This window comes from Alternaria ventricosa, assembly GCF_023758065.1.
Source record: "Alternaria ventricosa strain BMP 2768 chromosome Unknown scaffold_2, whole genome shotgun sequence".
Classification (NCBI taxonomy): domain Eukaryota; kingdom Fungi; phylum Ascomycota; class Dothideomycetes; order Pleosporales; family Pleosporaceae; genus Alternaria; species Alternaria ventricosa.
In genome coordinates this window covers 1,624,259-1,637,350 of record NW_026055682.1, presented here as the reverse complement: position 1 = coordinate 1,637,350, position 13,092 = coordinate 1,624,259, and the positions used below count along the sequence as shown (strand labels likewise).

The window sequence follows — 13,092 nt, the reverse complement described above, 5'->3', positions numbered from 1 at the left end:
GTTCCGCGCCGAGACCGGATGCTGATTGGGCAAGGGAGGGTCTGCCAAGGTTGCCCTGCAGCATTCTAAGATTCGACTCAATCGGCAATGGGTCAAGCTGCACCTGCCTCGCATGTCGCGTGAATGAGCTGTCTGTGGGCGAGTACATAGGGGTGTGCGCTTATGGCAATGTACCAGTTTTGGCCGAAGCCAACGGAGGTGTGTTGTAGAGAAGGGCTGCCGATCCTGGACGTATTGTGTGCTACTACGGACGATTCATTACAGGCCGACTTCTTGCGCAAACACCGCCCGGCCATGCTATTAGAGGACGATCAGCCACGTTGTCCATGTGCACGGTTCGTTCCCAAATCTGGGGCTCACTGAGCTTGTCCGGGATCTCGCTGGGCCAGAGGTAGCATGCGCGCTGGCATGTAGAGGCAGCGTGTATTCACGCCGTGCCTCGCTGCGTCTATCAAGCCAATGTCGGCCGGTGTTGGTGGTGGGGTCTGTCTGCGGCGCTGCAGCAATGGGTCTGCCACGCGTTGGGGCATTCCGAGGCGCCCCAGGTCTGGCCAGCAGAGGCCGCAAAATAGGGCTTGAAATTGTGCAGCCGTACATAATAAGCCGTCTCCGAGCTACGGGCGGGAGCCGATGCAAGGCTATGATAACAGCCCTAGGCCGCTTTCACTGATTGGCGTCTTCCAGCTCAAGGGATTCGGCTGCCGTAGCTAGAGCGCAACCTCACTCACGCCCTCTGAACGTCCCGTCGCCCTCTGTGAACTCGCCTCGTCGCTGGCTGCTGCTGCGCCTGTACTGTCCTTGTCCGGTCGCGTGCCTCGTCGCTAGCACTGCCTCAATCGCTCGCCGCATTGTCCGCCCACCGGCTCACCAGAACCTGGACCAAGTCTAACGGGTGGTGTTTCACGCTCCAACCCACGTAGCACCCGCCGCCGCCGCCGTCTGCACGAGGACTCATAGGTACGCCTGCCCGAGTCTGCCATCTTCGCCAGTGCCAGCAATTGTGAGACTGACCCGTCTGCCAGACGCTCCCCGCTCCCTGGAACCCCTCGTTTGAGCCCATAGCTCCATCTCCGCACGACCACGACCCTGAGCCTGCGTAGCGACAGCTCCGCCCCATCTCCGCACGCCTATCTCGAACTTTGGTAACCGACGTGCCTCCAAACAAACATCCATAGCCTCGAAACAAATCCCAGCCTGCCTTCACCATGGTGGTTGCGACAATCAAGTACGCGAAGCCCAACATGCCCGGCGTGCGACTGCCATGCTCCATATGCTAGTGCTTACTACCCTACAGGTGCGTCGTCGTCGGCGACGGTGCGGTCGGAAAGACATGTCTTCTTATCAGTTATACCACCAACAAGTTCCCCTCGGAATATGTCCCTACAGTCTTCGACAACTACGCCGTGACCGTCATGTGAGCTTCCCTCTGCTCTCTGTAGAATTTGGAGTAGCGGCAAACCCTCGGTGGATTTAGGTTTGGGACAGTGATTGGTGGAGCAGCTGCTGACTGCTTTGAAGGATCGGTGACGAGCCATACACCCTCGGTCTCTTCGATACTGCCGGACAGGAAGATTACGACCGTCTCCGGCCGCTGTCATACCCCCAAACCGACGTCTTCCTCGTCTGCTTCTCCGTGACTTCACCCGCTTCTTTTGAGAACGTCCGCGAGAAATGGTTCCCCGAAGTACATCACCACTGCCCGGGCGTGCCCTGCCTGATCGTCGGCACACAAGTAGATCTGAGAGAGGACGCTGCAGTAAAAGACAAGCTCTCAAAACAGAGAATGGCGCCTGTAAAGAAGGAGGACGGCGAGCGCATGGCGCGGGAGCTTGGTGCGGTCAAGTACGTCGAGTGTTCGGCGCTGACCCAATACAAGCTCAAGGACGTGTTTGACGAGGTAAGCATTTTGTACAAAAATGGCTGATGTAGATGCTGACATCTCCACAGGCGATTGTAGCAGCACTTGAGCCGCCAGCCGCGAAGAAAGAGGGCGGCGAGAGGAAGAAGGGCAAGAAGTGCATTGTCCTTTGAGATGCTTATGCGGCAACTACGAATAACCGCATGCTAGGGAGCGTTGGTTTGCAGATATTCTTTGATTAGGCGTGAATCTTTTGGATACCTCTCGAATACAGGCGCCATTGTGGGTAGTGTTCTCTTTCAATCTGCTCAGTTTCGTTCTATGCGTTTTACTCCATCTCCCGTCAATTGCACGTTACGTTCGAAATGCAACAAGCAGATATCTTGATGCTTGGAAAGGCAGGTAACATGCGAATTAGGGGCTGTCCGCTGCGCGCCTAGTGCAATCACTGCGTTGCAGCAGATGCTATCTCTTGCTTGATCTCCTCTTGCAAGTCTGATTTTCCACGTGGGCTACCCCTCTTTTAAGATGAGGTGAACGAGGAGCGCGTTTGATGTCGTCACTGTTGTTGATGATGTTGTTGCCTTGCCGATACGTCTTGCTCAACAACGCGATCTCTGTCGTGGACGAACCTCTGCCGCAACACCTCCGCAACGCGATAGCCTCCTCTGTCCTCTGATTCATGTGATTTTTGCTACTTGCAAAACTCGAATACTGACGCTTTGGTCGACAGGGAATTCTATCATTCCACGCTATTTGAGCTACGACCACTCCGGTTCGGCTCTAAGTCTCTTCACCTGCTCAACTCCTCACACTTGGGACAGATCCCCCACTTGGACGAGATTTTGCACCCATGGCGTACCAGTTCACCCAAGAGAAGAAGCGCCCGCCACCGATTACGCTACCGTTGCCGCCGCCTCCGCGCCCTCTCCCGACCGTCGACCAGCAAAGGCAGCAAGGGCAGCGCTCTACCAATAACACGCCGCTAGCCTCGCCTGTTGAGTCACACACTCCAGCCTCGGGCTCGGGTAGAAGTCGCACCGCCATGGCTACGTTCACCAATCTAATCGATCAGGCACGTTCTCCCCGCAAGTCAGATCACGGCTCCTGGATAAGTAGCAATGCCGGCTCGACGGCACGTTCGAGGCAGTCCGGACGCAGTCAACATGAAGCTGTAGCTGCACAGGCTCAGATTGAAGCTCTCGACGAGGAGACGGCTAGAGGCAAAGTGGAATCTCGCGCTGAGAAGAGCCTGTTCAAGATGACGGGTCAAGTTCCGCCCACTCCAATGATTGGTGAGTCTTGAGTACTGTGTATACACTCTTGTGCTAAAACGTACAGATTCCGCAAACGAGGACGAGATTCACATCAGGACGGAAGACTTGCGACCACAGTGCCGGATCGCCAGCGGAGAGCAACAGCCAGAACGCGAAGAGCCGCCCAAAAGCCCGAAGAAGAAGCTGTTCCAGAACCTCCGTAATACCTTTTCCAAGTCTTCTAGCGCTGCAGTTCCACCAGCAATGCCAAACAAAGCAGCGCAGGTTTTGGGCACAGCATCACGTCAGGCTCGCATCATCCCAGTCCGCCCCATAAAGCCAGCGCGCCCTGTCGAATCCACCCCTACAAGGACTTCACGCTCAGACACGGTGAAGTCGCTGCCTGAGAAGATTGTTGATCCTGACAGCTACGCCCATCGCCATCGTAGCGGAACCTCGCGTCGCCATCGCACGAGTGGCCGTGGCTCACCGGGTAGAGGTAGCCTGAAGAAGCAGTCGTACAACATAGAGAACACACGCCCCGTGCCTGATGCCAACGAATCGTCTGATTCAGTCGTCCCGCCTTCGCCACCAGCAAAGGACACTCCCCCACCAGCTGCGAGGCAGCCCAGTCCACTTCGCAGGGCTGCGCCAACGCGTGGTGATTTACGCGACAGCTATTCGGACTTCGACGACAACATCAGCCGTATTCAGTTTCCTAAGTTTGATCTTTCGCCCGTCCGTTCGTCATATATGTCACCTGGACATGGTGGATCGAGTCCCACGAAGTCCCGCCCATATACCGCAGAAGACTACACCAAGCTCATAGAGGATGGATCCGTGCAACGGCCCTACCCCAGCTGGGACGGTTCGCCAACCAAGGCAGAAGGCAAACATCATGCTCCTTTGGCAGGTGCGGGCCTTGGCTCATTGCAACTTCCTCGTCCCGACCGCCTGAGTAAGGAACGTCCGGACACAACGCAAGAGACCAGCACCGCCCAGGGTCCCCATCTCCAGCCGCACTTCTACTCTCCATCCCGCATCACTCCTTTTCCCTTTTCTGAAGGCGAGACACCATCTAAGAATGTAAGTCTGTTGTTGCCCCCAAGGCTCCTTCTCTCACCTTCCCGAAAAAGTGGGGCCTGTCGTCATCTGTCCCTTCGGCGTTTACTTGCCCAGGTACCTTCACACGCAGTACCCCGCTTCTTCCTCTAATGTACTGGTGACAAACACTAACAACCTTCTCAGTCTGACGAAAAGCGCCTCCTCTACTCACACCCCGCAAGGTCACGGTCGGTCCTCTATCCTCGCGAAGAGTCCGCCGACGGCTCTATCAAGATGATCTTCCAAGGAGACCGCCACGATATCGAGCCAAACTCTCCAACTGCTCGCGAAGTCGATGAAAACGAGCAGCTCACTCATGAAGGCGATCGGCGCTCGGACGTTGGCATCACAACTCGCGTCATGCAAGAATTGCGTATCGGAGAGCAGAGTGAGAACCCACGACAAAGGAACGGCAATCTCGGTGACCAGTCCTCCTCGCGGCTGACTGATATGCTCAACACTGTCAGCCCAGGTCGCAGTGAGTCGCACGGCGATTTCCAGCTTTACTGTCCCAGCGCCGTTCCCAGTCCGCTTCACAAGATTTCTGGTCCTCCGTTCTCAGCACGCGCGAGTGCGCCTTCCGGATCGTACAGTGCAATCCCACAGCCGCTTCCACCCAAGACCATCGAGGACCACTTCTTCATGACCAATGAGCACCTCGATGTCGTTGGCAAGACTACTTGGGACGCACTGGAGACGTTCGGCAAGGATCAGGAGAAGAGATTACAGCCGAGGCATGATGATACCTTAGCACTGATCAACAGGCGCTTCAAGCAACTCTCATCTCATTTGGATGCTGTCAAGGAAACCGCCAATCGCGTAGAGACTTCCATTGATCGCGTGAGGGAAGTAGCGGACAACCAACACAACATCTACGCTACCGTGAATACCATTAAGTATAGTATCAAGGAAACCATTCCCGAAGCGTTCAAGGAGCAGGACAAGAAGATGGCAAGTATGGAGGCGGAAATGAAGGAAATGAAGCAGATGATTCAGGTTTTGCAAAAGTCCCTGGACCAGAAGGCTGCAGAGACGCCAAACACCCCTCAGCCTCCGTTCCCCGCGCACGACCAGCGCTCTCCACACTCTCTTCTTGGTCACTATGGTAGTATACCTGAGGCTGTCCGCGACCTCCAGCCCGTGATGCAGCACGGCATGTCTTCTCCTCCGGATGGCCACAATGACGCTCGTCTTGGCTATCAGAACGGTCACCAGAACGGTAATCAGTGGGCTGCGCGTCCTGCCTACGCTGGTCGCAACGGCAAGGAAGAGCGTTCATCATACACCGCAAATCCCTACCTCTACAACAACGGCGGTCAGTACAGCAGTGGCTATTCTGGCGGTGGCTACCCTCCGTTCGGTTACTCTGCCAACCCTTCTGACCAGGACTTCGGGTTCAACAACCAGGGTCAGCCAAAGTAAACCTAGCCGACCATCAACGACACATTTGGGATTCAGCGTTCATATCCAACGGGCATGACTAGAGACTTGGGAGTTTGCTGTACTTGCGCGGGAACATTAGCGCAACTGGGTGACGATGAGTTTGGGCGGCTCTACATGAGAACATTTTGTATCATGTTGACTCGGGAGGTATCTTGTTTACGGATTGGGCGGTATGTATAATATCACGGGATACCTTCTTCATCTGAACTTCACTTTCGATACTTTGATGTGTGGTACTAGCTCTCATGGCTCTGCCGACATCAGCGGATGAGCCACAGATATGTCACGAATGTCACATACAGTATAGGCAGTTTTGTGTATTACTGGGTGATATCTTGTGAGGACTCTTATACGCACAACTTAGCTGTGAGGTGCAGTCATCAGTTGGCATGGTGCTAAACGTCGATTACAATGTCCCGAAATGCAGCCTGCGCTGTTCTCAATCGTACTGGCTTATGCTTGAGCACATGGGCAGAGTAACGTATCGGTGACGCTTCTAAGTCTGCAACCCTCTTCGTCTGAGGTATGCGACATACGATCAGATACGCGGCGACCACCCCGTAGCCTGCGACCTAAGCACGATCGCAAGATGAAGTCGTCATAAGGTGTATATGAGGCATGGTAAGTACTCACATATCTTAGATTGCGTATGGTGAGATGTAAATTTTGTCCAAGATATTTGATGATGGATTTTGCACACGGAGTTCGCAGCTGTCCTTCATCCCGCTTCAATGACATGACTGGTAGAGTCACGAACGTCCCACTCACTTAAGCGCGACATTCAGGTTGAAAATTGAGTTCTTCAGGATACCAAGAATCAAAACGGTCTGCAAGCAATGATCGTGGTCACAGGTGATAAAGCCATCGTGAAGTCCGTAGAGATCATTGACAAGGGCGTCCCGAGTCTCCTGGTAACGTTTAAAGACGCCTTCGATGTGGATGAGGTGAGGCCTTCCGATTAATCGATAAAAAAAAAAAAACAGGTAGAGCGATGGCAGAGTGTTGCTCGTTGCCACTAGTTGTGACGATGTTCCCGAGGTCCTGCTGGTGTTGATGCCCCTCGTGCCTGCCGGTGGAGCCCCGTCGCGCCATTCCCGAAACGGCTAGCCCCACACACGTTCGAAATTGTGTCTCGCTAAGCTGTTGTCGATTTCGCTCTCGCACGACGAAACCGCGATCACTCCCACCCTCGATACTAACAACAGCGTCACCAGGTAAGCGCTTCCGCTCTGCTGTGTAGACGTTCGATTACTGACAGTTTCTCTCTAGTCCCCAGCCAAAATGAGTACGCCGCACTCCCACCCTCACCCGCAACCACGAGCTTCGAGACTGACTGCGATATAGCGAAGGGTACCTCCAGTTTCGGAAAGCGCCACAACAAGACGCACACGCTCTGCAGGCGTTGCGGTACGTGATACCTCCCTGGAAGCTAGCAATGGGAATGCGAAGGCACGGAAAGAGACCAGGGCTGATTCAATGTTTAGGTCAACGATCCCTCCACATCCAGAAGCACACCTGCGCCTCATGCGGCTACCCTGCTGCTAAGACCCGCAAGTGTACGTGTACCTGAGACGCGCACACACAGAAAGCGAAGATTAACATTGGAACAGTCAACTGGGGTGAGAAGGCCAAGCGCAGGAAGACCACCGGTACTGGCCGCATGCGATACCTCAAGACCGTCAACCGCAAGTTCAGCAACGGATTCCAAACTGGCACACCCAAGGGTGCCAAGGGCCCCACCGTCAAGTCCTCGTAAACGCATGAAGCTTAAGGTTGGCGACGAGGAGGAGTAGAGGCGCGATGAAGGCCATTCGGACGGGTGCATGATCGGAAAGCGGGTTCTTATAGGCAAATGGTATTGCTCGGCATGGGGCGTTCTGTCATCCCTCTCCCGGTTGCTGTCCATCTCGCATCACCAACGAGGATGGCATCACCGTTTGAGCGCAAAGCTCTGGAGGCATAACTACGGAAAATTCATCATGTTCTGTCACGAAATAAAAGCATGAATCAAGCCACCGACTGTGCCAATCCACCGCAGATGAGATAGGATGCACTGATGAGTTTAGGGAAGCGAACGCGATCGATGTCGTTGGATGAATATACACCGAGCGGAACACCGAGACCTCTACACGCTACACCGCTGAACGCAAGAATGTACGCAAATGGCTGGCCGATCCCGCGACCCATCACTCGAGTGCAGACGACCGTATCGATTACACCTGTGGATGTGCCAACCTAATGAATAAATCACATACAAGGGACACTGCCAGTTGCTATATACTGTTGTTTGAGATACCTTCAACATATCACTGATCTTGCCTATCCAGATAAATTAGTCTCGACTAACACACCAGCTGTTATACAAAATCCGCACCTGGCCCAAGTCACATGTCAACATGTACCAGTGCTTTGAACACTAACAACAAGTAAACCACACAATCTCATTCCATCACTCAAAACCACCTCCTTTGCTCGATCTTGGTCCACCACCGCCCCTTCTCACCTTCCTCTCTAGGTCCTACAAACTCCAATACCTGGTTGCCTCTCCCGATCCTGATATCCAAATCAAACATGTCACTCGCAGTTCTCCTCTCTTCCTTCACACCCAGGCAAAAGCTTGCCCTCACACCCACACCACCCTTCCTCTCTTTAGCCACGTCACTCAAGAACGGCCCAATGTCCCTGGCAACACGATACGCGAGTGCAGAGGGAGTGAATTTGGTCCTGAGCTCGACAGCCCACCGATTGAAGTTCTGAGCCCGTGGCACAACGCGTGGATTACCGAAGTTGGGAAATTGACCTGGGTCGACGGGCTGATCATGGGTTGGCGATGCCGGAGGCGTTACAATGGTGAGTGCTGTCGAAGAAGGGGAGCGTGTATCGATCCAAGACTGAATGATTTCCGTGTCGCGGTACGAATCTTCATACCAAGTCATCAGCCAGAACGAGATGACGAGTTGTTTGAGGTTGTCGAAGGAGCGGAGACCGGTAAGAAGAGGGTTGGTGATGGGTGTTGTGTAAGAGAGTATTGGGCAGCCGTTGTAGCCACATATCTTGAGCTCTTCAACCGTGGATGCGTGGTGCAGGGCGACGGTCTGGAGAAGGGGCGCCTGGGGTGGCCAACCGTAGCTCGGTTCGAAGGTGAAGTCCATAGGCATGGGGAAACCGCGGCGGTATGCGGCTAAGATGCCCGAAAGGTCTTCGTCTTCAAGGTTATAGATGAACTCTGAGCCAGATTGCCCTGGGTCGATGGCGCTGAGTTGCTGTCCGCCAGCCCCCCATGTATTTCCTGCTGGGAAAGAAACGCCAATCATGACAATCTTCTTCAACGGGCACCAGTGTAGCGCCCGAAGTAGTTCGCGCTTCTCGTCGCGTGGTATACCGCCTTCTAGCTTGACCTGCTCGACTTTCCGCATGTGAGGCACGAACTCGTCGATGAATCTTCGCCGTCGGGTACGTTCCTGCATGTCCTCTGCCGTCCTGCATATCGCGGTGAATGGTTCTCCAGGTCCTGCATATTGCGTATCAATGCGAAGGTCCGTCAGGGTTGTTGCCAAATGGGCGACCAGAGCTCGAGATCGATTTTGAATGTCAAGAGTTGGCCTGGTGTGGCTGTACATCTTGTCCATCGGCCACCCGAGGCACTGTATCTTAGGATGCGCCTCGACGAAGTCCAGAAAAGGTCCTTCCATTAGATAAACGTCCTTCGGGAGTACTGTGGGTGGTAAAACAGCATTGCGAATCTGGAATGCACGCAAGTGCGGGAAACGCAGCCTGCTTAGTGCAGAGAGAAAAAGTTCTGAGTCAGTGGTGGAACCAGAGAGTTCTGTATCTCTTCGGCGCCAGTGTATCCAATCCAGGTTGAGACTGGTGAGCGTGGATGCGGAGCACGCGATTAGCCATTCCATTGGGGGGCTTGAGTCAGGCACAAACTGTCCAAGTGATGTAGGCTCGGAATGTACCGGATTCTCATCGATGTAGTCTCTAATCTCGTCAAGTTCCTCCCACATGATAGCATCGTATGCTCTGGCCTTTTCACTCAACTCTTCTGTTGAAGACCGCGGCCAGCGTTCTGGCAGACCTTCATGGGAGAAGTGGATAGTGGTTCCAACGAACCCTCCTGCGCCATTATGCATCTGGTAGTATTGTCCGCCACGGGAAAGCTTGAACTCGGAAAATTGTAGCCCCGGACACTGTGTTTGATCTGACATATCCTTCCCAAGCCTGCGCAGCCGAATGCTCTCGAGCCCAGTAGCTTTGTTTGGTAGAAGCCGGCATAGCTCAGTCTTGTTGAAGCTGCAGCTCTCAAGCCAGAGTTTACGAAGAGGTACACGCCGTGGTCGACCTTGATCAAGGAAGCCAGTGACGAGCGCGTTCGTCAGCTTGTAGTGCCCGTATACAATGCGCAACGTATGCACATTGATCAGGTTCCGTATGGCAAGCCTGAGGAGTATATGTAGTCGATCGTCTTGTGAGAGGTTATCGGCGTCGAAGCGCATTCGTGGGAGTTCGCTGAATATGTTCGGAGACGGCAGATGACATCGATGCGAGAGTGTCTGGACCTTCGATGCGATTGTAGGGTTACTAACACATTAGCATATTTCCCGTGAAAGACTCTGGGTACCTACGTCGCAAGTATGTACAATTTCTGAATGATGGGTGTGTCGTCGTGCTCGTCTGGCTCTCCACGGCCGCGTTCGCCCCATACCAGGTCTGTCTCTTCGTTCAAGTGGAGCTTCCACTGGTCGACCAAGCAAACATGACGCCACAATAGATCCGTGGCATGTTGATGGAATGTCTGGGAGACTTGAGCGACGTGTTTGAGCGTAGGGGTGTCGAGGTAGGCAACAATGAGTTGGAGCAATTCGCTGGGTAGAGACTGTAGCTTTAAAACGAATCAGCTCATCTTCGCAGATGTAGATAAGGGTAGAAGACGCGCCGAATAGGCGCGCACTGTGGAGATAGCACGTGTAGAGCGGATCAGGCCTGCCCACGGGTCTCATTGTACGTACAGAAAGTGGGCGTTCCTCGGCCCTGACGCCGGTTGGAGAAGGGAACATCATCTGGTCTGGAGAAGTACACATAGGCATCACAAGTGCTTATAGACGCGCATCGCGCGTGAATGCTGTAGTATTCAACTGCGCATGTGGGAGTGTTGTGAGTTGGGTGCGTGAATTCGTCAAGTCTGGGCGGTGATGCGCAGCGACGCCATCGGTGGGGTGCCACCCCCACAAACCAAACCCCTGCCCAGCGGCCTAGCCATATGAAAGCCTCGCACTTTACCGGCGCGACGTCCCCATCTTCGGACTGCATCTTGATTGTGACGGCTTGCATACCGAAACTGATGGATAGGACTCAAAGAGGTGGCAGGTCCTGTGAACTCAAGCCTCCTTTTCTGTATTCTCTATCATGGCTTGTGGAATTTTCCGTTCCCGAATCATCCTGTACATGCCAATACTCGGTGCCACATCTTTGAAGCCATACATTGGGTAGAGTTTCTGTGCCATCTCTTCAGCTACAAGGCTCACATATGCCGACGGTGCATGCTCATCCACGTAGTCCACAAGCTTCTGCATGATGCGCTTTCCCAGTCCTTTGCGCTGGTGATCTGGGTGCACCGCCACGTCCACCAAGATGAGAAACAGCGACCCGTCGCCGACCAAACGACCCATTGCGATGGCTTCCTGCTCTAGCCCCGGAGTCTTGTCGTCAAGCATGTGTTTGCGCTCATAAGCGACAATGCAGCAGAAGGAGTTGGCGAGTGACTTTGGTACGGCTTCCATTGGTGGGGGTGTCATGCCAGCGAGCTTTCGGAGATCGTGGTATGTCTGCGGTGTCGGCAGACCTTCGAGGAGGACATAATGTGATTCGGCCATTGTATGAAAGGATGGGTGAGAGTAACAAGCTTCTCTTTCTGTAGGTGTGAGTGTTTAGTATGCAAAGTTTCGGAGTGAAGATTTCGGAATGAAGTGCGGAGTAATATGTGCTGGCAGGCCTGACGCTCTTTGAAAGCGTCACTCATCGTTCGTTGCTCAAATCAACTCCAGAAGAAGCTGTTAATATTTCTGAATACTTTTAGGTGCGATACTCTCACCATCAGGCGACAATACAGATTCGCACATGACCGCTCCCACTTTACGTGCGGTGGACAGGCAAGATGAACTGATGTCTCTTGTAAGGACTTTTGTGAAGGATAAGCTTCGGACCGCGCAGGTTGCAGCAAGTGCATCTCTTATTGCGAAACATGCCTAGGGAACATCTAAATACTGCGGTCTCTTTGCCATTTTCAAAAGTGCTGAGACGAAGAGTATCCTTGATGACCTTCTAGACATGGAATTGATGACAGACCACTTGTTGTACGGACACGTCCGAGCATCTCGGACGCACAATCATGCAGTGCAAAGGAACACCAGGCTGTAATCATTGATTCATGGTATTTATCCGGCAATTTACCACCGTGATGATGATAGCCCTTGCTTGGGTTTTGTGTCTAGGTGGGCTCACAGTCTACGTCTGTACGCCTTGCATTCGCCACGAGAATTATGGTCACAAGCATGGCGTGAGAAGACTCCGGCTGTGTCCTTAGGTCGTCAGCAATCGATGAGGCGGCCATCGCTACAGAGAGCAAATTACTACGCTCATTCACTACCTCGCTTATCACTTCTGTGGAGGGAGTGACTCAGAGCTCTACGGTCAGTATCAGCGATCTCGAGACGACATAAACGGAGTCAGTGGCCAGCAGACATTGCCGCAAAGAAGAGAAGAGGCAGCCTATGTACCAGCAACACCACGGGCATGGTGATAGAGTTGTGATAAAGAGCATGATGCCTCACTTCCTAATGTGATAGAGATTCATGCTGATAGCGGATGGCAGCTGTCATTGATCGGGTGCCGCGTGTTTTTGCCGGAGGCTGTGTTGATGATGCTCCTCAACCACCCTAGAATCCGAGCTTGCGTATCGCGGTATGTCGTTGGAAGGTGACATTGTCATGGGCCACGGAAAACCCGGGCCGCGCGTTCCACGGCTCCGTGTCGAATGCTATCCCAACGTGGTGTCTAAGGCAGTGCGACACCAAAGCAAAGCAAAAGTTGGCCGAGATGTGTTGTACTGCAGATGTAAAGATTACCCTGCATAGACACGAACGTGAGATGAAGCCTAAGCATTCTCGAAGCTGCAAGATTATGCAACGGCGAGATATTGTAATGCCTGTGGTCGTGCAAATTGTGATAAGCTCAGTGCACATGACGTGGTGTTTCGTTCCAAACCTAGCCTTGGAACTGATCGGAACCTGGTTGTTGGGTACATGACGCGCAGAAATGACTGTAAGCTCGAAGATGCTGAGCAGCGGTTTTCTTCGAGTCAGCATCGTGTGACGGTATTCGTCACCTCTTCCGCCGCACTATTCAGTGAGTTGATAATCTTCTAGTGGG

At 53.4% G+C, this 13,092-nt stretch overlaps 5 protein-coding genes across 5 annotated transcripts; 3 read left to right on the top strand and 2 right to left on the bottom strand.

The window, feature by feature from the left end:
• Positions 1-1,205: 1,205 nt before the first annotated feature.
• CDC42 (Rho GTPase) lies at positions 1,206-2,031 on the top strand (the record flags this gene model as incomplete). Its single annotated transcript, XM_049339488.1, has 4 exons — positions 1,206-1,225; positions 1,295-1,414; positions 1,519-1,897; positions 1,948-2,031. 4 exons carry the CDS (start codon positions 1,206-1,208, stop codon positions 2,029-2,031), a joined length of 603 nt encoding a protein of 200 aa, XP_049203445.1.
• An 872-nt stretch (positions 2,032-2,903) lies between these two features.
• On the top strand, positions 2,904-5,640 carry J4E93_001536 (uncharacterized protein; the record flags this gene model as incomplete). Its single annotated transcript, XM_049339487.1, has 3 exons — positions 2,904-3,153; positions 3,200-4,200; positions 4,363-5,640. 3 exons carry the CDS (start codon positions 2,904-2,906, stop codon positions 5,638-5,640), a joined length of 2,529 nt encoding a protein of 842 aa, XP_049203444.1.
• A 1,302-nt stretch (positions 5,641-6,942) lies between these two features.
• Positions 6,943-7,417, top strand: RPL37 (60S ribosomal protein L37; the record flags this gene model as incomplete). Its single annotated transcript, XM_049339486.1, has 4 exons — positions 6,943-6,946; positions 7,006-7,068; positions 7,146-7,217; positions 7,272-7,417. The coding sequence occupies 4 exons, from the start codon at positions 6,943-6,945 to the stop codon at positions 7,415-7,417; spliced, it is 285 nt and encodes a 94-aa protein (XP_049203443.1).
• A 697-nt stretch (positions 7,418-8,114) lies between these two features.
• On the bottom strand, positions 8,115-10,751 carry J4E93_001534 (uncharacterized protein; the record flags this gene model as incomplete). The annotated part of the gene is made up of 3 exons (XM_049339485.1): positions 8,115-10,245; positions 10,290-10,529; positions 10,630-10,751. 3 exons carry the CDS (start codon positions 10,749-10,751, stop codon positions 8,115-8,117), a joined length of 2,493 nt encoding a protein of 830 aa, XP_049203442.1.
• A 291-nt stretch (positions 10,752-11,042) lies between these two features.
• J4E93_001533 (uncharacterized protein) lies at positions 11,043-11,537 on the bottom strand (the record flags this gene model as incomplete). Its single annotated transcript, XM_049339484.1, has 1 exon — positions 11,043-11,537. The coding sequence occupies one exon, from the start codon at positions 11,535-11,537 to the stop codon at positions 11,043-11,045; it is 495 nt and encodes a 164-aa protein (XP_049203441.1).
• Positions 11,538-13,092: the final 1,555 nt, after the last annotated feature.